At 45.9% G+C, this 26,358-nt stretch overlaps 1 protein-coding gene across 2 annotated transcripts in view; it reads left to right on the forward strand.

Annotated features, from left to right (window-relative positions):
• Nucleotides 1-26,358, forward strand: part of MAD1L1 (mitotic arrest deficient 1 like 1) — a 413,753-nt gene that overhangs the window by 308,078 nt on the left and 79,317 nt on the right. For both annotated transcript variants that reach the window (XM_054180345.1, XM_054180346.1), the window contains exon 17: nucleotides 5,745-5,935. In XM_054180345.1, the coding sequence (XP_054036320.1) occupies nucleotides 5,745-5,935 (191 nt within the window). The remainder of the gene's footprint in view (nucleotides 1-5,744; nucleotides 5,936-26,358) is intronic.

Here is a 26,358-nt window from a genome sequence, read left to right on the forward strand (position 1 = left end):
GGGTGACACTGCATGGCAGGCACGCATTATGGAAACAGAAAAAGCTTGTGTAGGTGGGAGAAAATAAGGGTAATGGTGGCCTTGCTTCTTGAAATTGAGAAAATGACATTTCTTCTTCACATTAGAATAGAATAGAATTAACCAGGTTGGAAGAGACCTTTGAGAGCATCGAGTCCAACCCATCATCCAACACCATCTAATCAACTAAACCATGGCACCAAGCACCCCATCCAGTCTCTTGCTAAACACCTCCAGAGATGGTGACTCCATCACCTCCCTGGGCAGCACATTCTAATGGCAAATAACTCTTTCTGTGAAGAACTTCTTCCTGACATCCAGCCTAAACCTCCTCTGGCACAGCTTGAGACTACGTCCTCTTGTTCTGGTGCTGGTTGCCTGGGAGAAGAAACCAACCCCCACCTGGCTACAACCTCCCTTCAGGTAGTTGTAGACAGCAATAGGGTCTCCTATGAGCCTCCTCTTCTCCAGGCTAAGCAACCCCAGCTCCCTCAGCCTCTCCTCACAGGGCTTGTGCTCCAAACCCCTCCCCAGCTTTGTTGCCCTTCTCTGGACACGTTCCAGCAAGTCAGCATCTTTCCTAACCTGAGGGGCCTAGAACTGGACACAGTACTCAAGGTGTGCCTAACCAGTGCTGAGTACATGGGCAGAATGACCTCCCTGCTCCTGCTGGCCACACTGTTCCTGACACAGGTGAAGGTGCAAACAAGATGGTACTGACATCCCTTCTGTAGGCTGGAAACTAAATCTAAGCACTCTGTTGTTTAAATAGGGCAGGGCTGTTAAAAATACAATATCCTTCACAGCACTGTTGGGTGGCATCTGGCTGGGCATTCTGGCAGGGCCAGCAGGGATAGGAATTGCTGTGTAAATACTTGATCCTGTATGTGTTGGAGTGAGTGACCCCTCAAACATGTTACTGAGGGAAAGTATCTTTTAATAGCCAGTTAGAAAGGACTTCAGGCCTTAGAGATGCTAGCTGGGATCGCAGCTGAATTAACACAGCTACATGGCTTGTGGCATCTTTGAGGATGGGCAGAACAAATCTGTGTTTTCGTGGAAAAGACTAGTGATACATTTAATTTCATGGCAGTTTTGGCATGCTGAGAGCCTCATTGTTTCCTCCTCTTTCCCTGGGGAAAAGGTTAAGTGTGGATTTGGTTTTCTTTGGTGTAGAGACTGCTATTGCTATTGATTGACCTAGCTGAACTCGGAGCAAGCAGCCAAAGCTGTGGTATTTCTAGGCAGCTGTGAACATTTTCTGATGTGAGGAGTGTAAAAGCAATGGAATAAAAAAGCAGTGACATTTTCACTATGTGAGACCAAAAAAGCCTAACTCATATTTTATTTATTAATCCAAAATAGTTTGAATTCCTCATTAAAGTCGATACAAGTGAGTGAAAAAAAAAAGGAGGTGTTCAAGAAACAGCATCATTAAGGGGAAGTTCATCATTTGGCAATATTCATTTTGTAGCAGATGAATGAGTTTTGTTTTTCAGTGAGTGAGGATTTTTTTTCCCCTCCCCCACTGAACTCTTCAGGACAGGCAGTACATATTCTTGGCCTGAATACAAAGGAGGTGGAGCAGTATGATTTCCATATAGTTTCCTGTTCTCCCTGTTCTCCTCCCTCATTTGTTTTTTCCCAGGCAAAGCAAACAGCCAGTCATTATCCCTGACCAAGGCACAGCCTGCCAAATCTCACACTTATTTTCTCAGCTCGCATTTGTTCCATTAATGCTTCAGTGAGGGATGCTGTGGCGTCCCCTTCTCTGGGATGAAGGATGTTTATGGCTTTCCCCATCCATGGCTTCTGCAGAGCACACCTGCAGCATCTCTTCACCTGTGCTGTGCAAGTGCAGCAGAGTCAAACTCGAACAGGTACTATAAATACAGGGACTCTCATTTTCAAACATTGGCTTTTGAAGATATAATTAAACCTAATTCTCCAACTGCTATGAGAGCTCTTAAAGGATCAAGACATTCAGTGTTTTGTGGGTGGTAGATAAAATGGGTGGAAACAGTAAAGCTGTCATCAGAAACCTGCTTTGGTAATGCACCTCAACCCATCCTGAAAGTATTTCCCTCTGTCAGTGGCCTCTGCGGCTGTGCCTCAAGTGTTGCTCTGAAATTGCACTCTGCTGAATTGCACTCTGCAAATAATGACTTTTACAGCCATTTTTCCTGACTCTGCTCGAAATTTGGCGGGAATTAGAAGTATTAGGTGAGGCTTAAGAACCAGCACCGTCACGTCTGTAAATTCAGATGCAGAGCAAACAATGAGCTGCCTCTTAGCTTATTAGAAAGATTAATTACTGTCCCCAAATCAGTGCATATGGTGCCTGTGCTGTTCTTGGGGTGCAGAGAATCTGCAGTGCCAGGGCCATATGCAGTGCAGAGAGGCTGCATATGTACCTAGGCTCTACAAAGAAGAATCCTGTGCCATTTTAGACATCCCAGAGCATCTGAAACGTTGGCCTGGGGCTGGGTGGTATGAGACAGAACCTGCAGGCTCTCTTTCCTGCAGAAGCATGGTGGGAAGCTATGAAAAGTATCCTAGGGCATCTCAGATGGCTTTGTTTCAGCATTGGGAACCTGTCTTATGTTTCTTAAGTCTCAGGTTACCTTCCTATAAAGTTACTCTTCTGTGAATTCTCTTCATGGTTGCATCAGCAGAGCCCTCAATGGAAAGCAGAGAAGCAGTCACTGTCCTGAGTGTTGTCCTGAGTTAATCCGGGAATAGCCCCTGGCTGAATTGTTTCCACAGGATCAATACTGCAGGAGGTAGGCACCAGCAGTCACTGAGGCTGAACTATTGAGGACTGCAGTTTAATTGGGCATAAAGGAAGAGCAATCTTTGTTTTACAGTCAGAGTTCAGTGGACCTTTCACTGGGGGCAGCCGCAAACTTAAGCATTCCTATCGTGTCCCTGTGCCTGCTTGGTTTTTTTCTGCCCCATCCTCAAGCTAAAGAAACACTGCTGGAGAACTGCTGATGGAGCCACAGAGAGGAAAACAAGGCTTTATCCCATCCCTGGCTGATGCTGGCACTTTCAACTGCATCTGCATTAGCAGTTACCGAGTTCAGCGCCTTGTGCCAGTGGCTGACACAAGGCATCTCTAACAAGGAGATAAAGTTTTTTCCTTGCAGATGAATTCCTTCAGCCAGGATAGCTGACGTGGTTATACACCAGAACTGCTGCAGGCAATGGAAAGAGGGCCAGGAGGAACAGCGGGAGGAGGCTGGGGCATGCTGTCCAGAGTGAAGGCTTGCTGGTCCTTCAGGATTTCTTGCAGAAAAGACTGACTGTAATCAGAGTTTTTCCTTTTTCACCCTGAGGGTAGTGGAGGAAGGCAGTTGCCATTGGTTAATTGCTATTGTAGGTTCACATGGTTGTAGTCTAACTAGGCCAGTGCTGCTGGGTGGGTGAAGAAAGCTGCAATCCAACTGGTGTGAGGATGCTTGCGATGGCCATTAGCAGTACCAAGTCTGAGAGACAGAGCAGTGGAAAAGGTGCTAACTCTTCATGAATAATGAAAGCTGTTCAAGGAGTTCATGAATTAGGGTGCCATCCACCTCCAAGGTTATAAAAGTCAGGAAAGGCAGCCTCTGAGATGTGGTAGGACAAGGCAGATTTACTTTTCCAAGGCTAGGCTGCATTTATTAGGGAAAAATATATTGCTGTTGGACATGTGCAATACATTAAAGGCAGTGCTGTATCTGACAGTGGCAAAATGTTATTTACCACTGCACTGTGGGCACTGAATTTTTGCTTTCAAATATAGGATTTTGTCCTTAAAGGTTGCATAGTGAGACAGTGAAGACAGTGAGAATATTGAGGTCAGAGCTGCCTGTTATATCTCCTAATTTCAGAGGCTGATTGCTAGATTAATTTAAGACCAGACCCAGCTGAGAGGATGGGGAAAAGGTTGTAACAATCCAAAGAGGGGTTGTGTTAATCACTCAGTAATGAGTTTGGGAGGAAGGGGAACATGGGATGGTCAGGAAAGACACAGCCTTTGCAAGCTCATGAGAAGGGATGGGAGTGTAAACCCATGATCATTTGGGCTTGTAAGCCCGGTTTGACATCCCCCAGCAACTGTGTTTTAATGAACAAAAACTGGTCATGTTCCCCAAGACTGGTTTGCTCCCCTTGACAAAGTGAGATACAACTAGGAGAAGACCCATAGTAAAGGAAATATTTTGCACATACATCATGGCCACAAGCCACTGAGACAGAGCCAAATGAACCACAGGTAAGAGCTGGTCAGCATTAACTCTCCCTGTGTGGATGCTTTCACTCAGAAATAAAGGGACACATCCTTCTCTTTAACCATTAAAGAGTTCCTGTCCTTGCCTGGGAATTAAGCTGAACTGAATTAAGGCCAAAGTACTTCTGAGCAGGGGCATCCTCAGTAGCATTTAAGGCACTTTAACTTAACACCGAATTATCCTTTTGTCCCACCTGGAGCTCCCAACCAAAGCAGTACAAAAGATAAGAGCAGACTCACGTTCTCCTGGTGCACTTGCAGCTTCTCAGTGGTGAATCAGAGGCAAGTCCATGTCCTTGCAGTTGCCATCCTGCGTTCTCCATGCACTGTGCTTGGGAGGCTGATGGAAACACAAATACTCAGAAACTTCCCATTCAGTTGCGAAACAGTAATACCTTAGCATGGGCCAAAAACCTCCTTTCATACTCAAGCAATCAACTTGCACTGAAGTCCTTGACATCCTGCTACTGAGCCCTGAACTAGCTAAAAGAAAGGCCTACATATGCTGCAATTATATATCTCTGATCACAGCACAGACGGAGCCTTAAACCTCAGAATGACAAAGAGGTATCTGAAAGAAGAAGGCTGTTTGTTTGCTGGTAGAGTCAGCTTTTTCCTCTTACCCTGGACTGCAGTGTGGATAAAACAGGCTGACTTGGAAGACATCTCTAGTGTATATTAAAGTTAAGCCAATCTCTGTAATTAATGGGGGGATAAATCGAGGTTTAATTACTCAGAAGGCACCTTGGGTGAAAGATTCATGGTAATTGTTGTGTATCCTCTTGAAGGATTCACAGTACTGGCAGCTCCCTTTGTAGCAATAAAACACAGGGTGAGTGGCAGGCAGTCTCACAGGAACTCTCTTCTAGGGACTAGTCCAGTTAAGGTAGCAAATGCAACGAGGCAGTGGTACTCTTCAGGCTTTTCATCACAATAAAAGCCCCTTCCTGAATCTTGAGGGATTCCTAAGCAGTGTGTCAGTTTGAGATCAAAGCACTTCCAGTCAAATCAAGAGTACATTGGAGGAAATTTCCCTTAGAGGCAGCTTCCTCCTGATGCAGCCACAGAGAAGGGGGATTTCTCATCACTTTCCCACTTACTTGCTCCGAGTAGCGGAGCACCCTTCTCTCGGGTTCCTTGCAGGAAATGTGTGCACGTGGGGCAATGGATGCCACAGCTTGGCACTTTGTGGCACGTTGTTAAAAGACTGGCTGAGCAAACGAAGAACCCACCCCACCGAGACGCCTCTGGTTTCGGTATTCCTCAGTTTATCATTGTTTTGTTCTGCTGGGGCCAGAAAGAGAGGAATCTGGCTTGCCTGCTTCATTTGTTTCTTCTTTGAAAAACTTAATTAAACCTTTTCAATTCACTTAGTGCGGCCAGCGCTGTAAATACAATGCGAGGACTCCCTGCCCGTGATGTGTGACAAAATAGCCCTTTGCTTCCCCCCACCCAGAGCTGAAGAAGCAAGTGGAAAGTGCAGAGCTGAAAAACCAGCGTCTGAAAGAAGTTTTCCAGACCAAGATCCAGGAGTTTCGCAAGGTGTGCTACTCACTGACCGGCTACCAGATCGACATCACCACCGAGAACCAGTATCGGCTCACCTCCATCTACGCCGAGCACCAGGGGGACTGCCTGCTTTTTAAGGTAGGTCTCTGCACCCATCGCTGCACCTTTGGGCTCATGCTTGTCAGTATGCCAGAACAGATTGGCTCTTGCTCAGTGATTAGACTGGTAAACCACTACTCCCACCCACCACCCCCCCAGCTCTGCGTTCCTTATGGGGGAAATAAAGGTCCTTTTTGCTTTTAAGAACAAATTCCCGTCGAAGGTTTGACATTTGGTCTTCCACTTATCCATCAAAGTCAGGAGCGAAGAGAAGAGGCTATATATGCATAATACCTGAGGCATGTGGCCTTGCACTTCACCTTTTTATATTATCAGTTAGATATGTAACCATCAAGGTTTCATCCTTACTTCACTACGAGATGTATGTCGCTACTGTCTTTGCTGTCCTCCAGCTTGTCTGCCTGGCGTCATCTTGTCTTTATGTAAATTGGAACTGCTTTGGAGCAGCAACTCATCCTTGCGTGTGTGAAGTGCCATTTATGTGAACAGCCCAGATGAGTAGCAATAACAGTCTGTCTTCTGTCAGCCTGATACCTTTATTGGTCTGGCTAGGTGGTCTGAGGCTGGGTTGTGGCTTGATAGGTGCTGTTTTTCTTCTGCATCGCCTTGCAGCTAGCACAGCTGGGCTGGGGCATTAGAGAGCTGAAGTGTGACCTCAGAGTCACCGAGCTGTGAAGTTCCATCTTTACGTTGATTCAAGTGTCAACAGCCCACGTTTATAGGTCAGTGGGAGAACTTTCTTCTTGGTGGCAAATGCAAATGGAACTGCCTCCCACTGATCCCCCTGGGGTGAGGCTCATTTGTGCGAAGGATGAGTGGTTTGGAAGCGTTCAGCATTGGGGGGGAACTCAGCAAACAAAGTAGAGAAGTTGTATTTCTGCTGACCTGCAGCTGTGTGCAGCATGTGGATTGCTGCTGTATTGGTTCTTTACATAACAGGACAAACGTTTTCCTGTTCTGCAAATTTAGAGCCTCAGATAAACAAACAAGCAAACAACAAGTAAGTGAGGGGTAAGTGTAAGACAGCACCTAGGTTCCATAGTATAACTAGGAAGTTTTGAGGTACTGGTCCTTGACTCCTGAAAACGGTTCTCTGTTGAGATGGTGCAGTGCTGTTAGTTCTAACATCACCAGAGGCCTCTGCCTGTATTATTAAATGTTTAGGAACTGAAACTATAGCAGACTCCTGGAGACATCTGTTGTATGCCATGGCCAGGCAGCAGAACCACCACTTCTTTCTGTGTGTTGGGAGAGATGGCATGTATGGAGAAGGTTCTGAAAACATGAGAAAATTGCATACTGGCCACATGAACAGCAACTGACTGGTAGCTCAGTAGTTTGTCTCCAGTAGGATCAAATTGTCCTTTGTATTGTGGCAAAAGAAATCATTTGCATGCAGGAGAGTGAATAATAAGGTGCAGATTCCACGCCCTAAACACTCTTCTTTGCTTACATTCCTTCACTGAAGTCTTCATTCTCCAGTATGTCCAGAGGATGGAGGTGTCACCACATGGGGCAGATCTCACATTTCCCTAAGCCTAGGGTGGGTTACTTACTGATTCATGGAATTCCTCAGCCTCTCTTACCTCACACCTCTTTGGACAGGAGAAGCAGAATCACTAATTAGAGCCTGAAATACAAAATCTTAGGCTGTCTCTCCCTGTTCAGTAAATGTCTGCAGCTTAGAATAGCAGCAGAACATAAACAAATTATTTGCTTACTGAGTCCAGGCAGCTGGTTCTCATGTATGTACCGAGGCTTGAATCCTGACTACGGCTTCCAGCGAAGTTGTGTGTTTATGCTGTGGAATTTCTGAGCCATAGCAGACTGTGGGTGTTTGTGTGCATTTCATTAACCTAAAGAAGCCACAAAGCAGGGAATGCTATTTGTATTTATTCCATTCAAGCAATTTATGAAACAGGATCTATATAATTACACCAGAGAAGTCCCCTGGCACTTTACAAGCTTCTGTAGTTTGCCTGTAAACTTTAGAACATCTTTCAGTAGCACTGCTGGTGGCATTTAATTTTCAGCAAGGCTTCAATAGCAGGGATGCAGTAGGAGCTACTCTAATGTAACCCCTTCAAAAGCTAAATGAAGATGAAAGATGTGCTTGGTTTTCCCCCACCAAGGTAGGCTGTTACTGTAATAGAGCTTATTATCTACATGCTGTACGTGTCCAGCCAATTTGCATTAATTGGAATTACAGCTTCAGTGAAAGGGTTAATCACGGTGCCATGCTGTGAATGTAAATGACTGCATCTGTAAATGAGCACTGAATTCCAATGAAAGCATATCAGTGTTTATTGGTGATCCCTATCGATGCAACAGATGAGCTCATCAAGGATGTTGCAGTGATTTTCAGACCCTCTGCGTGCGAGCGCGTAGGCAGCGAGGCGCAGCTCAGCCTTCACAGCTCGCTCTCGCCCGTTTGCTCTTTTTTATTCTTTTAATTAAATGCTGTGGAAAGCAGTGCTACAGATTCCTCACCAGGAGTTTAGTTTAGATGTAACGCAATTATAGTTACTGGAGCACTTCACAGTTTGTATTCCGCTCCTGTCGCTCTGCATTGGATGTTCCAGGCCACGGCACAAAGTTTGCGTTCTGCGTTATACTCGACTGGCGTGTCTAGGCCAGCCCACCCACGAGATGCCCAAGAACTGCATTGACTCCCTCTCTAACAACCCATTAAAGATATCTATTAAAACAAACAAATGTTGCCAGGGAGCCTCAAAATCAGCTTAGCCGACCTGGAATTAAGCAGTGGCAGAGCAGGATGTCATAGCTTGGTCATGTGTACATCGTGCTGTTTACTCTTGTCTCTGGCAGGATCCTGAGAGAGAGGGAGGAAATGAGGCCTTTAGAAAGGCAATGACAATTGTTTCAGAAAAAGAAAGTCTTTTGGTAAACAGAAAGACTGGTCAAATTTGAAGAGGAGATGATTTGAAGACACTTGTACAAACGAACAAACAGTGCAGAGAAATTAAATCTAGGGCTTTTGCTTTTTGTGTGCCTAAAGACACAGTCCCAGCCAAAGCATCTGAAGCCAATCAATTTAAAATGGAAAGAGTGCAAATCCTCTTAGATAAGATCCTATGGCTTCAAGGTACTGCTGAGAGCAGGAGCTCAGTATGTTTTGTAAAATAGTGAGGTATCTTTGTGGGGAGATAATAAGACCTAGTTTTGCATTAAATATTTACATTTACCTTAAGCAGGGACATCTAGAGCGCTCTGCTGTGAGGTGTGAAGGCAACCTCTTAGAACAGAGGTTGGAAAGAAAATTCCCATGCATGCTATTTGTTTTCTGGGTTATGTCTACAGATGGGTTTGTTACTTCCGTAGTTAGCAACATTGAACTCCATCCTATGGAAACAGAGTAGAGTAGAGTAGAGTAGAATAGAATAGAATAGACCAGACCAGGTTGGACAAGACCTTTGAGATCATCAAGTCCTATCACCCAATGCTATCTGATCAACTAAACCATGGCACCAAGTGCCTCATCCAGTCCCCTTTTAAACACCTCCAGTGATGGTGACTCCACCACCTCCCTGGGCAGCACATTTCAATGGCCAATCTCTCTTTCTGTGAAGAATTTCTTCCTAACATCCAGCCTAAACCTCCCCTGGTGCAGCTTGAGACTGTGTCCTCTTGTTCTGGTGTGGGTTGCTTGGGAGAAGAGACCAACCCCCACCTGGCTACAACTTCCCTTCAGGTAGTTGTAGACAGCAAGAAGGTCTCCCCTGAGCCTCCTCTTCTCCAGGCTAAGCAACCCCAGCTCCCTCAGCCTCTCCTCATGGGGCTTGTGCTCCAAACCCTTCCCCATCTTTTTTGCCCTTCTCTGGACACGTTCCAGCAATTCAACATCTCTCCTTGGGAATGAAGACTTGAGTGAAGAAGAGAGAGTAAGAAGGTGCTAAGAGAGAGTAAGAAGGTGCTCAGAGAGAGCATCTGTACTTGATTATTCACTGTGGTTCAGGTAAACGGCTTCCACTGTTCAGGCATAAATGTGGTGCTCGTTACTCTCTTGATAGGATCCTGGATGGAAAAGGCAATTGATCTGATGCTGTGTAACAGCTACCTGAAATCTGGCAGTCTTTGAAATATTTCTGGTTTCATATTCCCCTGCTTTCTCAGAAAGAAGTGCTCAGTTGTCATAATAATTCACGTGTTAATTACTTGAGTCTAAGCTGATCAGTAAGGAAGTTACAACAAACTCTTCCCAGTATCTCAGCAGTGTTAGCTGTCTGCTCTCATAAACAGTCCTGACCAAAAGGCTGCCTTTAAACAGAGATTTTCTGTATCTTCAGAGCCCAGCCTTGCAGAGTATGGAATTCTCTCAGGTCTCACCCATGTTGTTATTTTCTGTCAAAATAATGAAACAGAAACCCAAACACCAGCGGTTGTTCATTGAAGAGCATCCCCAAGTTGCCTTGAAAAAGAATACCCAAGATACCAGATAGCAAGCAGAACCAGAAGCATCTTAACACATCTTGAGAATGCTGCCAGCTGCAGGGCTGGCACTTCTTGCTGCAGAATAAAATCTTTATTGGTGTCCTGTTGGATTGGTAATGTGGTAATAAAATCAACAGCTCTTCTGCAACCTGTTAAATTAACAGCCAGTGTGCATACACTGTCTTCAATGCACACCTCTGTACAGAGTTGATTTACTAATCTATCAGAGGAGCTATCTCTATCAAACTTCAGGGCAATCTGGAAAGTGAGCACTTGCTTCTGTTGTGGTTTACCACAGAACATAAAGGGGTGAAAAGGACAAAGGCTTTGTATGGAAGAAGGGTATGGTGGAAGGACAAACACCACTTTTAACTTACCCACTCTCCTTTGCTTGCCCCATGGCTTCTGCACCCTGCTGTCCTGTTGTCTCTGTACTGACAAGGTGTGCAGCATGCAACAGGGCAGCAGTGTGCACAAGAATAGCTTAATCCTCTTTCCTTGAGGAGGGAAATGAGGCTGGATTGAATTAAGGAAGAACTGAGAGGGTGTTTTAAGCACAGTGGTGCTGACATACTGCAGATAGACAGGGGGAGACAAAACTCATGTGGTTAAATGTGTGGAAAGAGTCCAATGGGCAGAGATTCCAGCACAGCCTTAGCATCAGTTGTCTGGGGTGCAGCCATGAACGACGTATGGCTTGGAAGAAGCAGGATGGCTAACACAGGGATTACTTCTACTTGCCTGAGTGCTCTTGTCTCATCTTGAAGCTGACAGCACTGTTGGGAGCTCTGAATCAGTCTGCATGCCTGGCGTACCCGCCGTTTCAGTTATTTCCTCCTTGAACCCAGTAGAGTATCTCCGAGAAGCATGTTCTAGCTGTTTGTTTCTCTTTACATCTCTTTCTTCTCCCCTCTCCTCCTCCTCATCCTTGATGAGTCTCAAGGGGAGAAAGAAATCACCATTTTGATGGAGTGCTATTCTTCCAGCAGCCATCTCGCACTCTTGCACACACAATCAAAAATAACAATGGGGCTCATCGGTGGAGCAGGCCAGGCAGCAAGAGATTGATTAGAGATTGTAGGCCTCTGTTGAATCCTCATTCTTGTTAATTAGAAGTCATTTGATTTTTATATCTTGTTTTCAATTTGCCCATGTGATGGTTGCAGACTTGCTTCCTGCTCAGCTCTGGGAGCACCTGTCATCGCGGCATCAGCGTGATGCCTCCCTGGGATTCCTGGAAGGGTCAGCAAAGATTGCTTTTGGGTTGCACTAATCAGCAGCTGTAAAATGTGAGCTATTGAGCAATCCATGGTGGTACAGCATCAAATCCTGTATCTAAGCTTCCTACACATGGTTTTCTTTCAGATATTGTAGCAGCCTGTTTCATGTTGGGACCCAACTTTAATTCTTGCTGTGGTCTTCATCTTATTCTGCTCGCTCATGCGCTTTTTTTTCCCTCCCAGTACAATTTCTCTCTTGCTGCATCTGCTTCCCTAAACAATTGCCTATCCCCTAGGGCAGGGTAGGGTTTTTTTACCTTTTCTTTTCTTTTTTTTCCAAATGAAACCACTCACCTCGAGGATAGCAGAGATCTAACAGAAAGCTTTCTTTATACTGCAGAATTTCTGAGCAAAGAGATGTTGCTCCAAGACTTCAAGAGGCTGGGCTGAATCCTTGTTCCAACTGAGCAAAGCTAATGCTCTTTCTCTCCCTCTGTTTCCCATCTGTATGAGGTGGATCATGCTCCTGCCAATGTCAGTGGACTGTTGTGAGGATGAATAGTCTGTGCTGATAGGGAATATAGAGCAGCTTTGGGCTGGGGAATTCACTCCCCTGTTACCTGTCAGTCTGGCACAATACCCATTTCCAGCATGTTGGCACCACTTGCTCCCCTTCCCTGCCATGCCTGCCAGTCTGCCAGGGTAGACCCAGCCATGCAGGTAATTAATGCTGATGATACTAGAGAATTATTCCAGTGGCTGAGTCTTTCCTGACTAGCAGGAGGGTGGTATGTGTGATCTCCATGAAAGGTCAGAGATCTGTCATGCTGATGGGTGCGTCCTCTCTGTTGGAGTGAGCAATGTGCTGCACTGTGAGGCATATGCAGAACCTGTCACTTCACAAAAGCAGGCCTGGTTCTGGGCAGGAAACATGAGGCTGGCTCACAGATGCCATATGAGATTCAGGCTGCCCCTCTGTAATTCCCTGTTTGCTTTGTAATCATCAGCTGTTGACCATCAAGTTGCTTTCCCAGTTTCCTCGTGTCCCAAGGGCATGGCAGTTCTGGTGCTATATCTCCAGCACTCTGCAGCACCCTGTTTGTGGTGGCATGAGCTCTACCTCTCCATCTGCACTCCCTCTCTCTCTGCAAAGGAATAGGGCACTGGAAAAAAGTCAGCTTTCAAGTTGTTCCCACAAATTCTGCACCTGACTTCAACCACCTTCATTGTCAGTACTGCTGATGGCTTCATCCTGGCAACAGGACAAAACAGATAAGAGCCATCCCAGCCATGAAGGACCTCATCTGTTTCCACAGCCTCTGGTAGATGTGGCAGTGCTAGACTTACAGTTGGACTCAATGATGTTACAGATCTTTTCCAACCTAAATGATTCAGTGATTCTGCAATAGTTAGTAACCAAATTCCTGGAATAACCCTTTTTAAACAAGTTTGCAAACCACCTCTCTCCAAATCCCTTTTCCCTTCATTAAAATATCTCTTATTTAATGAAACAGAAAAGACAGCCCATGCTTTCTAGGAAGAGTCTTGTGCACCAATGTGGAGCACAGGTTACTGATGAGAATTTAATTAAACAGTGCTTCCAGGCTGCTGTAGCAACATGTGCAGCCCTGGAGGGACGGATGGTGTAGGGCAGCGTGTGGAGCAGGTTGTGCTGTAGCTCTGCCTGTGCCCCAAAGCAGGCAGCTGCTGACCCCATCCTCGTGCTGCATGGCAGAGCTGGGCAGCCCAGCGCAACCCTGCGCCCCAGACAACACAAAAGCTGCTGCTGTGTCAGGGTAAGTTAGCAGGAGGCAGAGCAGATCCTGGCTGACTTACCTGCTACCATAAAAGCCTCTCCTTCCTTCCCCACCCCCTTGCCACGCTCCCAGCACACACGTGATTGCCATTCGCTGAAGAAGAGTTGTTCTTGTCGCTAGCTGTGCCCAGTCTCGCTGTGGGAGGTCTTGGGGGAGGAGGATGTCTGTGTCCACCTGCTGCTGTATTTGAACAGCTTACAAAGGACCGTGTGGGCTGACAGAGCTGTGTTTACACACTGTGAGAAGAAGACACTGTTAAATAACAGATAAAACAGGGGGGTGGGGGTGGGACATAAGCAAAGCCCCTCCCGGATTCTCGTTTCCATCTCTGCTGCTAAATTGCTGTGTGGCTTTGCTCTGGGTTACTTGACTTTCTGATTGTCTCTATCCCTCTCACCTGGGTGCAGGATATTACCAGTCATGGACTTCCACTGGGGTTTGAGAAGCTTTTCAGAATGTTCTTCAGAGGGGAAGCAGTGTGTGAACGAGTTAGAGATGTGATGGTGCAGATAGGTTTTGTTGGATGTAAATGGATGCAGCAAATTGTCCCTGAGATGTCTGGTGCAGCCAGGGGGGCCTGGGGTGGTGTGGCTGCTCCTTTCCTTTTCTGTGGGTACCAGCCACCTTCAACTGGCATTAAATCTCTTTAATTTATGTTATTTATTTGAGTCTCTGGTAGTTTCAAAAGATGTTCTGCTTAAAGCCTGTGTGATCAGCATTCTGGAAGGACAAGGTGATGACTGTGTCCAGGCGGTGGGGGAACGCCAAGGCACAGATGAAATGGGTGTTTTGCAGAGCAGCTTTTGATGCACGCTTCTTGCATTCCCTTGTTGCTTTCCCTGGCTGCTCTGTTGTGAATTTACAGAGCATGCAGAGCCCTGTCAGCAAACCACAACCCTGCTGGTTGCTTGTGTGTGGCTATGTTCAAAGATGTACATGAAAAGGAGTGGAAACTGCTAGAGGTTTTTATCCTTGTGTGAGGGAAAAGTCAAGAGTTTCTGGGTACCTTGCACCTCAGGCATCTTCCCTGGCTGCTCCACAGGCTCAGTTTGTTCATGTCTTTGGACACGAGGAGGAGGGGATAAGCCATCTCTCCAGCCTTGGGTCAGTTCTGGTCCTCTGTGCTGACGTTCATCTGCGCCAGCATGTTGAGCCACAGTAGGATGGCATCTTCCATGCCACCCCTGTGTGATAAATAGTGTCAGAGATTTTAGCAATCCCTCTGGTCCTTTCCTCCACTTGAGATCCCTCACAGACATCCCTGAAGCCTCCTTAGCTGTCTGTGAGGAGTGTTTGATGATGCAGAGGGCAAGCAGTCAGAGCATTGACAGGGGACTTCAAGGTGACTTTTGTACCACTCCTTCACCTTTTCACTGTGTGCTCCAGGAGCAGGTTTGTGAGAAGACCTCTAAGAAAAGCAGGAAGCAATTCTGTGAGATGCTGCTGGTATCATCCAGCAAAGTATCCACCAGCGTGTGAGTGGCAGCACAGCTCAGCCTGCACAAGGCCACCAGCGAGAGAGAGCAGCAGCCGCTGCCTCCCTTCTTTCTTGAGTAAGCATCATGTTGTTTAAATACAAATATAATTAGGACTTATCTCTTGCTTTGGGAGTTACAGCTACCAGCCATGGGGGACTGGGGCAAAAGATTTTCTTCTCTTCAGGGAAAGAAGGGAGTGTGTGTTTGTGTGTATTAAAAACTGTTCACAGATGTGGAAACACAACCAAAAAACTCCCCTGCTGGTGTGGTTAGGGACATCTGTCTTCTCCATCCAAAGAGTGGATCTGGGCTCACCTGAAGGTCTTCTGCTTTACTTGTTGTAAATATAAATGCCTGTGTGGTGCCCTCGTCTCAGTTCAGAGCTCAATGGTGCCTAGCTTTAGGTTGAATAATGAAGTGGTTGACCTTTCCCACAAGGCTTGGGGAGGAATGTAGTGGGGAAATAGTCAGGAGCAGAGAATGAGGTATACAGTCACAGGTCTTCTTTGGCAGCCAAAGGGCCACCATCCAGGTTGAGATGGGCCATGCATTCCTCTGTCATCCTTGTATTGCTTGTGTGCTTCAGAGTCTTAAGCGCTCAATTACTACAGGGCTCTAAACCATGAAGTTAGCGCAGCGTAAGCCAGTTAATATGCTTTCTCTCAAACTGGCTTGCCAGCTTAAGATAAGAGCACATATTTCAAAGCTTGTTAGGCAGCTCTTCTTCGTGGCATCTCAGTGTCTGCCGTGTCTGGATGTTCTCTGAGACCTTTCCCTTAACAGGGTTCTCTTGCATTTTGAGAAACCACTTGTAGGAAAGCACAGCTAATGACCACTGTACCTCCTGCTTTGCTCTGAGGCATCCCACCTCTCTTTGGAGGCAGTTATTGATGGAGAGGGTTGGAAGCACATCAAGCTTTGATGCACTTCACAGCATCAGGGAGTCTTAGGCACAATGTGCCATGCAGGCTCTCCAGATCATAGCATGTCAGCACTGCAATGTGAATCTATTAATGGTGGTGCCCTTGCCACAGTGCTGTGTCTGTGGGGCGATGACAGAATGCAGCAGCACACTGAAAATCCTCCTGGAGAGCTTTGTTGGTGACTGCCTGCTGTGATTCTGGTAGAATCCTATCCTGTGTCACACAACAACAGTTTTTGCCACTCAGCTCTTTACATTCTGTACACTTAAGGAATTAATACTTAACATGGATAGAGATTAATGCTGGGGTTTTATACTGTATCACCTGCCTTTATTCATAGACTTGGAAATGGTGAAAGACCTATCCTGTTCTCACATTGGCTTCAAACAAATGAGTACATGAATCAAACTACCTCCACACACAAACCCCATTCATTCTGCCCCATGTGAATTAGCTGTAAGAGCAGGTATCTTAGTACTGCTTTAGGATTTTGCCTTGAATGCATTTTCTCTTTTGCCAATTGCATGAGAACCTCCTTTGAGGAAGAAGTGTGGAAAAGTATTTTATGTCAAATCTAGCTTCTAAGGATTCATAGCTAAACCACACTGCTGTGTTCTCCTCCGAGGGGGAAGGAGGAAATTTGAGACCTGAGGATGACCTCCAGCTTTGGTAACTCCCAAGATTGTCTTTTGACGGTATCTTTAGCTTCTAGCAGAAGACAAGCCTGTCTGCCTGTATCTTGGAAAGAGTATATCAAACTGAGGCTTGAAACTTTTAATTTGTCCCTCATCTGTATTCAGTTTCAGCTAAAGCAGGCAGCTGATAACAGTGGATCTCTCTCAACTGTGTTCCAGGGAGGCGACACAAATTTCAACCTTAAACTGAAGGGTTTGTCTGTCTTAATGGAAAGCCCTGGAGAGTGTTTCATGTGCTAGCTGTCACTTTGCATTTCTGGGATGTAGCTGACTCTGGAGAGGGGACTCTGTGCAGCTGATTTTTCTAAGAAGCAGATAGTGGAAGAGGTGCATGCAGCACAGGGCAGGGTCTGTAATCGTGCACTGGTTCTCACACCACGTGCACTGCAGCCACAATGAATCTGCAGCAGAGATTACCAGTCGGCTGTTGGTTTGCCAGGCCCTGTGAAAGCTCTTGTGCTTCTGGGTGTTAAAAGTGCAGTTCAGGAGTTTGGGATGTGTGTAAACAGCTGTCTGTCAGTCTGTTTCCTAGCAGGTTGTCAGACATCTTCACATGTCTCTGCCAGGCAGGGATCCTACCACATTGTCCTGGGAAAGCACAGGAGATGTCCTTGGCTTTTTAGCAGAGTCACTGTAGCCCAAAGTTGTTTTTCTTCATATAATTCCATTAGAGTGATGACAGCTTCAAGTTAGAATAGAAGAAGACCTGATGAAAGGACCACTCTGTAAGTAGGGAAGATAGACAGACTGGAAGCAGTAACTAGCAAGGTAATAGATGGTGATGGATCTATAATCTCTGAGGCTGCTGTAAGCAGTAAATTCCTAAATAGTGTCCTTTCAGCCTTAACCTATTTATTTGCAAAGTGCTAAATTTAATTTTCCTTAGTCTGCAGGAAAGCAGCATCCCAGGAATAAACCTTTAGCCCAGCCAAGAAGCTGTGCCAAAGTGCTTGTTCCAGCATTTCCATTTCCTCTTTGCTCTGCACGGAGCGTCAGGACTGTGCACCCCAGCACGTCATCTCTGGTGTGTTGGAGTCACGAGGCTGGAGTCAAGGCTGCTGTGAGGTGGGATGTATCCTGCTCTGAGCCTTTCAGAAGGGGAGATTTAATAGCTGCAGGTTCAGTAAAGCCACCTGGACTCCTTAAGAGCAGCATGAATGAGCCTGTCCCTCGGTGGGAAGGCTGGCACGTGACAGCATGTGACTGCACATGTTGATGCTCTATCTGTCCTGTAGATACAGGACCATGGTGCTGAAGGCTCTCAGCTCAGAACAACTTCAAGAGCTGAACAGCCCACAAAAGCCCACATATTCTCAAACCTCCACTAAGCCACATCTTGAGGAGCAAAAGCAGCAAGTTTTCCAAGTAGCCAATGTTCTGCACATTCTCCCTGCAAAGTTTCAGCAAATGAGGTAGAAAGTCAGTTTTCTGTGCACTTCTTTTCTGTTCTTGGTAGCATGGTACTGGTGACACACACAGCATGCGTTCTTCTGGAGCTAGCAAAGAGGTTTTCCCCCAAAAATCTTAACCTAGTAGAGTTTTTAGAAACTTTGATAAAATATTTCAGGAGCAAATGCACAGTGTCTGAAGCCAGGAGTTGGCTTTGAGTGCTCCTCTAGTCAGGACCTCCATGAAGTGCAACATGGGCTGTCACTAATCCTGTTGCTTCAAAGAAAATTGGTTCTGTTTCAGAGCTTTGCTATTTTCCTGCCTGCAGAGGATTTCAGCAGAGTTCCTCACAACCTTCCCCATTCCCCTTTGTCCCTTGCTGATTCCCACAACACCTGCACAAGCAGCATAGTGTTGGCTGATGGGGAGCATCCTGCCAGTGCTCTCCTGAGCTCCCACCGTGTTCTTAGCCTGCTGCTTCCCAAGGATGGATGAGTTTGCCATCTTTATTCTGCTTCAGTGTTCAGTTGGAGTTCTACTCCGTCTTATTTTTCTGTATTTGTTCTATTTTGCCGTTTCTTAGCACCTTAGGAACAAAGTTGGTATTTATAAGTCTAAATCCAGCCTTTCCTCCTCCTTCTCTTCTCTAAATCTAGAGGAGGATTCTGAGCTCCTCAGCTCTGTGTGCTGCTCAGAGCTCTGACTCCCCCCCCCCACATTTGTTTTAAAACAACTAAAAATAACAATGCCAAGAATCGAGGGTGGAGAAGTGCACAGCCTTTCTGCCTGCTTTTTGCTTTCATGGGGAGCTGATGGGAAGGGTCCCACTGCAGCCTGGGAAAGGACCTTCTTAAGCTGATCCTGAATTTGCAGTGGAGAGTCTCTTTAGGAATGGGGCAAAATTGCCCTCTGTGGCAGGTACTGTGTGATCTGGCACACTTTTTTTCCCCAGTTCACAGGTTCTGTGGATGTTATTCTTTCCACTGGTAGTGGGTGCAGGTGAGAAGAGAGACATTTTTGTGTGTTGAGAGGGTGTCTTCCTCCCTGGGCCTTTCTCTGTTGTTCTTTCATTTTAAGCAGAGTGTCACAGGCAATTGCATTAGGCACACCAAAAGTCTCTCAGCCAACAGTCAGCTTGCCAGTGAGTGATAGGTGTAGTTCTGATTAATATTTATGTTCATTTGGAGTTTTTTGCTTATCCAGGGGATCATGTAGAAAGCCATGAGTACCTGAGCCTTGGAAGAACCCAGGGATTGCCCTCTGCACTGAATTGAGTATTGATAAGGTATTAAATCGCTATGGCTTCTCCACAAAAGCAGAACTTGCTCAACTTAAAAACTTGTTTTCCTGCCAGGTTTTCCCCCTTGAGCTAGGTCTACAGGGAAGCTTCTCATGCAGGGGCTAAGCAGGCAACATACCAAAGGCTTTCAAACTGCAAAGGGGCATCTCCAGCTTGCCTGAGCTGCTTCCATCACTCCGGGACTGAAATTTTAATCATTGAATTAATTTTTCAGAAACCAAAGTGCAAATCTGTACCCCCAGTGGCATTAATAATGAATCCAGGGAAGAGAAATTAGAAGGAGAAAGAAGGCATAGGAAATTTGGGGGTGGGGAATGAAATTTGGGGGTGTGGGTATTATTTTGAAGAGATAATGTATGGGCTGGATCTCCTTGTCCCTGGGCCTTCCTTCTTGTCTCATCCATGCTTTGTCCAAGAGTCCACTTCATTTCTGTCTAAAGCATCTTCCAAATACTTTTCCCCACCACTTATCATTGCCTGCATTTTTTTTCCCCCAAGGTAAATAGCCAAGTTTGTAGACCCACAATCCCACTCCTCATCTCCAGAGCAGCCCCTGCAGGGGCTTTTGGTTGCATGGAGGAGAGCAGCGGGCTGTAGGTTCACCTGCTCCCTCAGCTTTAAAGGGTTTGAACTGTAGCCAAGACGCCAGAGCTTTCTGCCTCGCTTTTGGCTCCTTCCTTCCTCTCTCAAACAGCATGGAGATTATTTTTTTTTTTTTCTAATTAAAAGTATTATATACCAGAAGATTAATTAGAAATGAAAGTGATTTTTTTCCCCCTTTTTTTTTTTTATCCCATCCCCTCCCTTTGTGTCAGTGGAAAAGGCCTGTGCCAGGCAACTGCCAGAGGGAGCTGGGATTTCTCCCTTTAATGGATTCCAGGCAATTTGCCTCTGGACAGCTATCTGATAAATAATGAATGTTTGCACAGATTTTCCCAATTCTCAGGCAGCACAGGTGGTCTTCATTTCAACCATCCCAAACAAATCTGGAAACAGCAGGGCGTTCCCATCCTCGATGAAAGGGGCAATTCCTCATGTTCCCCCTCCCCTCCTCATGGCATGCATCACAAAGACCACCTATGGTTCTGGAATTGCATCTTTATTTGTTTGAAATCCCACCCAGCAAACACAACCATTCCTCCTGGCTGTCACACAGGGCTGCCAGCAAAGCCAGGGCAGGCATTTGCAGCAGACAGGCACGTTGGCATAAGAAGGAGGTCTCCTCCTGGTCAGATGGGCTGACATTCTGAAAAGTGTGTAGGGTTGGAATGGAATGGAATGGAATGGAATGCAATAGAATTAACCAGGTTGGAAGAGACCTTTGAGATCATCAAGACCAACCTATCACCCAACACTATCTAAACAACTAAACCATGGTACCAAGCACCCCATCCAGTCTCCTCCTCAACACCCCCAGAGATGGTGACTCCACCACCTCCCTGGGCAGCACATTCCAATGGGCAATCACTCTTTCTATGAAGAACTTCCTAACATCCAGCCTAAACCTCCCCTGGCACAGCTTGAGATTGTGTCCTCTTGTCCTGGTGCTGGTTGCCTGAGACCAGCCCCCCACCTGTCTGCAACCTCCCTTCAGGTAGTTGTAGACAGCAAGAAGGTCTCCCCTGAGCCTCCTCTTCTCCAGGCTAAGCAACCCCAGCTCCCTCAGCCTCTCTTCATAGAGCTTGTGCTCCCAACCCCTCCCCAGCTTTGTTGCCCTTCTCTGGACACATTCCAGCAACTCAACATCTTTCCTAACCTGAGGGGCCCAGAACTGGACACAGAGCTGGGTTGTTGCCAGCAGAAAGGAGTCAAGCCCAGGTGCACGTGTGGATGGTTGCAGGACGTTTCCAAAGCCTTTGCGCTCCCCTCCAAGGCTCACAGTAAGAGGATGATTCATTGCATTGTTGTATTAATCTTCAGAAATAAGGATTTGGTTCAATGGGTGCTCCACAGAGACCAGCCTAGAAGAGAAATCCTCTCCCAGAAGGAAAGCTATTCTGGAGTTAAAAGCACCCGAGAGTGATTGATGCAGCACAGGGACTTTAAAGTGGCCCTGACTCGGGGGTGAATTTCAGCCGAACGACATAGCTGGAGAGTTTCTCTCCACGTCGTGCCACTTGCCCCATTTATTTCCTTTCCATTAAAACTGAAGTGGTGGCTATGGGAAAATGAAGGTGAAGGTCCCCAGCTGCAGAGAGCTCCCATGGTCATCAGCCACCTGCTTCAGAGAGAGGCTGGGGATTGCTCCAAGAACCTTTTCTGTGGCTCTAAATACAGCAGCTAATGACACCTTCCACTCAGCAGGAAGAAAACAGAATTACTAAACTTGCAATTTGGCACAGTGGGAGTGTGAGTTTGTCCTGCCAGGTTCTTCTTGCTATATATTTCCAAGACTTTCCTTTTTTTCAATTTATTTATTTAATTTTATTTCTTCCCCCCCCCCAAAGCAGGTGGAATCCAGATCAGTGGGTTCCTTTTAAGGACTCAAATTATGTGTATGGAAGGCACATCCCCAAAAGGAAAAGCCTGATTGCTGCTTATAAGTCATCTGGCATAAGAAGGAGACTGTGAAGGTTCTCTGGGAAATGCCACATGTCTTGGGCCTTATGAGTAATGTGGTGAGGTGTCCCATTAGGAGCCATGTTCCCAGTACAGTGGTGCAGGAGATGTATATATTTCCATATCATTTTAATCATTTTGACTTATGGTTTAACTTTGTGCTAGGCAGGCTGCACAGAGGTTCCAGGAGAATACTATTGTAGATGGCTTTGGGGGCAAAAGAAGGCAGGCAACTGAAGGCAAGGTTAGAAATAGCTGCACATTTCCAGTTGAGCAAGTTTTACAGCCATGTGCTGTGATAATTGAAGGTTTGCTGTGAAATGCTGTGAATCTGTGCTGAAGGAGAAAACACGTCCCCAGTTAGAGGCTGCAGCAGGCTTTTGATGCTGGTGTGAGGAGGGAGAGTGCTCTTGGGGCAAGAGGTGCTGTTTGAGAGGAAATGTGAGGAGCAATAATGACAGCTTAGCAAGGCCCAGACCTTTCAGGGCCAGAGTGTGTTTTGAGGAGGAGCAGTTCATCTCCAAGGCTTGTGAAGTCTCATCCTGAAAAATGCATGAAAAATTCTGGTTAATTTCTCCAGCAATGCCTGGAATGGACCTGTTGAGCTGAGCTTGCCCTGGTGCCGTTAGGGAATTGTGGGGTGAAACATGTGAGCACTGTGGAAGCAAACTGCCTTTCCAGTTCCCCTTCTGCACCGCCATGTGCTGTTACCCCAATTCTGTTAGCACTGGAGGACAGACAGCTATCACCAGCTTCCACTAGTGAGATGTACTCAAAAGCTCATTTCTGCAACCAGCACCAGAGGGCTTAGAGCAAGTCAACACATCATTTCTGGAGCAGTGACTTGCTTTAATGTTCTTATCAACTATTTTGCAGTCTTTGTTAAAAGAGGTCAAAGCTCATCCCCCTGGGTGGGGACTTCTTGAGCACAGTACTTATTATTAGGGCAGTACCATATCTTGTAATTAGGAATGTAATTCCCATCTCTGTAGAGTGCCAGCCTATAGCCTGGGTACCATTTAAGAGTTTCATGAGATGAATTAAGCAAGGATGGATTGAGTCATACAATGAATTTCAGCAGAGATCGCTTGCCTCAAGTCCTTCAGGTGTTGCAAATGAGAAATGAAAAGTAAATACCTGCCCTCATCTTCTTTCCCTTTCTTTTCCATAGCAGGCAAGAAGAATTGCATTGTTCTGGGTACCTTGCAGTAGCAACAGTCTGATGACTTGGGATCTGGCTGGCTGAAAGACTGCCTTGTCCTCTGGTCCCTGCTGCAGCAGCTGGGAGAATCTGTCTTTCTTTTCCTGACATGAAAGAATTTTGCCTGCAAAGGACCTGTGTCTTAGAAAACTGCTGTTGCAGTACATCCAAAGAGGCAGATTTTGGCAAGCTTCAAAGCATGATGTAAGAGATTCTTGCTTAATTTAGCACTTCGTTAACTTCACTTCTCTTTTTTCCTCCTCTTTACCTACGCAGGTGGTAGCAGTGCTCATGGTATTCTGCAGGGAGTTCTATAGTTTATATGCTTTGTATAAAATCATTTGCATAAGTGCAGAGTAAATCAATCAATCCTGGGGGAAAAAAAACCACCCAACAAAAACCAGGGAAAGCAATCAACTTTACACTTGAAATGAGGAATAGGTGAAAGACTGAAAGGAAAGAAGGCTGAAGAAGATGAATTCTGAAGAAAAATAGAAGCAAAAGTGCCATAGAAAAGAGGAAAGAGGAAAAGGGGAAAGAACAGCAGTAAGGGAAGGGAAGTGAGGGAAGTCCAGACAGGCTAGTTAATGTGATGTGTGTTCTCCTCAGCAATTATATCCATTTGATGTAGATTTGTGCCAGGCACTTTAGAGCAGGGTTAATGAGAAGAAGCAAGCAATAGCTGATATCCATAGTGGTTTAAAAGGTAGAACTGAAATCAAATTGCTGCTGTTCTGGGTGGGTGTGGGTATATTTAACATCACAGCCTAGTGTGTGCTGCTGGAGTGTGCTGTTGGAGTCTTACAGAGCCTTTTGAATGGAGATCTCAAAGCATGTTGCACTAGTTCCAACGTAGCATTTCCCAGATTCTTACTCAGTCTCTAGTGTTGAGAGCTGCAGTTGCTGGTTGTTGCTATATTCCTATCTTCATACAGCACACAGCAACATGGAAGCTGAGTCAGATGTCCACTGAGGAGACTAGTCCTGCCATCTTCATGGAATTCTTCTCCTGCAGCTTTCTTTGGAAAGGGTTTTTCTACCACCAGGTTATCTTCAGGTATGAAGCTCTTCACAGTCTGTCTCAGAGGAAGGAAATCTTCACAAATGGAGCTTGTTTCCTCTGCAAATTTGCCTTTTCCTTCCTTGCTGTCACACATAATCCTCCAGACAGATGATAGCTTCATTGCCCTCAGCCCCCCCATAGTCCTGTTAATAACCTCGCTCTAATGATGCATAAAGTGCTGAGGAGTCAGGTACTGCACTCATGATTTCTCAGCTGTGCAGCTTGCACCCCTTCATCCTGAAAATCCACAGGAGAGGTGTTCTGGGGAGAAGAGGAAGAGATAGGATAGAATTACAGAATCACAGAAGGGTTTGGGTTGGAAGGGACTTTTAAAGGTCATCTAGTCCAACTCCCTTCAATTAGATCAGGTCGCTCAGAGCACCTAACAACCTCTGGAATGGTCTCAGGCATGGGGGTTCTACCACCTCTCTGGGCAACTTGTACCCAGTGTCTCTCCCCTCTCAGTGTGAAAAAATTCTTCTTTGTATCTAGTCTAATAATCTAATCTAATATAGATTATAATATCCCAGGGATTACAGAAAATTCACCTTCCTGTATGTCTGGCTCAAAGAAGTAGAAAACTGATGCACGACAAGTAGGAAAAATCATAGACTTACTTCAGTTGGAAAAGACCTTTAGGATCCTTGAGTCCAACCACTCAACACCAAAACGCTCTGGAATTATTCACACTGGGCCCTGGCAGGAGCTTGGAGGCTCGTGGATTTATCCACTGAGGTGAACAACAGGGGTTTAATTTAAGGAATGTTTTCCCTGCCTTCAGCACGTCTCCCCAGCTCACATCTCTGTTCCCTGATTGCTGTGTAATCTCGCTCATTACTCCGCGGCCGCAACCTCCTCTACCCCTTTCAGCAGTGGAGAACCGGCAGCCAATTTGTGTCCAGAATTAAGGTTGTGACCCTCTCCACTTGCCTCTGTGCTGCTTGGCAGCTGTGGAAGGAGGTACGTGAAGGCTCTCTGCTAATTGTTAGAAAATGAGAAAAGCAAAATCTCTGCCCCTCAACTCTTTGCCAAGATATTCTGGAGTTTATTTTTCCTCTGTACGGCGACAGTTTTCAACAGAAGTGGAGGACTGATTGCTCCAGGAGTTCATTGGAACTGCCTGGTTTTAAAAGAGTCTGAACTATTTTGGATGTCAGATAGGAGGTAGCTGTTCAGTTTCCCAATGAGGAGGTCTGGTTGTCCTCAGTGCTCTTCATCTGCCTTTTGGGAGGTACCTAGGAGCCGTGCATGACACTGCGTTTGCTCTTACGAGCTTAGCTGCTAATGCTTCAGGTCAATTGCTTGTTAGAGAAGGCAAAATTGTAGATTCATTTTCAGAAAGAAGGATAAGTTTATTCTCCCAGATGAATAAAACTGCAAGTTTTAGGGACAATTGACCCATTTGTACTCACAAATGTACAACAGCTTTGTGGGTGGTAATGACTTCTGTCAAACTCCTTTAGTTTATTTGTCACTTTGAACTATTGGCTTACAGAGGGACCAGAAAGACTCCTTGTTGGTGGAAAGGTGGCTTTAAGTTGCTGAATCATTACAAGCATCTTAATGCAGAAACAACTAATCTTTTTATCCAGAGCTAGCTTTGGGCTCTGCTTTCCCTCAGGACCCGTGTGTTGTAGAGGAACAAGAAAATTAGCGCTAAAAAGATTACTTTGCTGTATGTGCAGCAATCCTCCACGCTCCCCCCCCCCCCCATTCCTGAAGGCTACTGCTTGCAGAGCTGGAATGTTGCAGTATGGAAAATATAGGTAAGATCTGGAGGTACACACCCAAGATGTCCACAAGGACACAGAGGGCACTTCCCTTTGTTTTTCGTTTCCAGGAGTATGTTGTATGTAGTGCTCAAAACGGTGGGGAATTATATTTTGCAATGAAACCTTTGAACATCTGTTCCTCTTCCTGTCTGTGCCAAGTCCCAACCTCAGGAGTCTTATGTTGTTTCCACAACAGTCAGATAGCACATTTGCCCCCTAAACTAAGTAGAGGTTGCAAGGCAGAAGAAGAAATATCTCAGGGAAATTATTTTTAGGCTGGATGTTAGGAAGAAGTTCTTCATAGAAAGAGAGATTGGCCATTGGAATGAGCTGCCCAGGGAGGTGGTGGAGTTACCATCACTGGAGGTGTTTAGGAAGAGACTGGGTGAGGCACTTAGGTTGGACTTGATGATCTCAAAGGTCTTTTCCAACCTGCTCTATGCTATGCTATGCTATGCTATGCTATGCTATGCTATGCTATGCTATGATATCCTATCCTATCCTATCCTATCCTATCCTATCCTATCCTATCCTATCCTATCCTATCCTATCCTATCCTATCCTATCCTATT

This window comes from Dryobates pubescens, chromosome 4 (assembly GCF_014839835.1).
Source record: "Dryobates pubescens isolate bDryPub1 chromosome 4, bDryPub1.pri, whole genome shotgun sequence".
Taxonomy (NCBI): Eukaryota; Metazoa; Chordata; class Aves; order Piciformes; family Picidae; genus Dryobates; species Dryobates pubescens.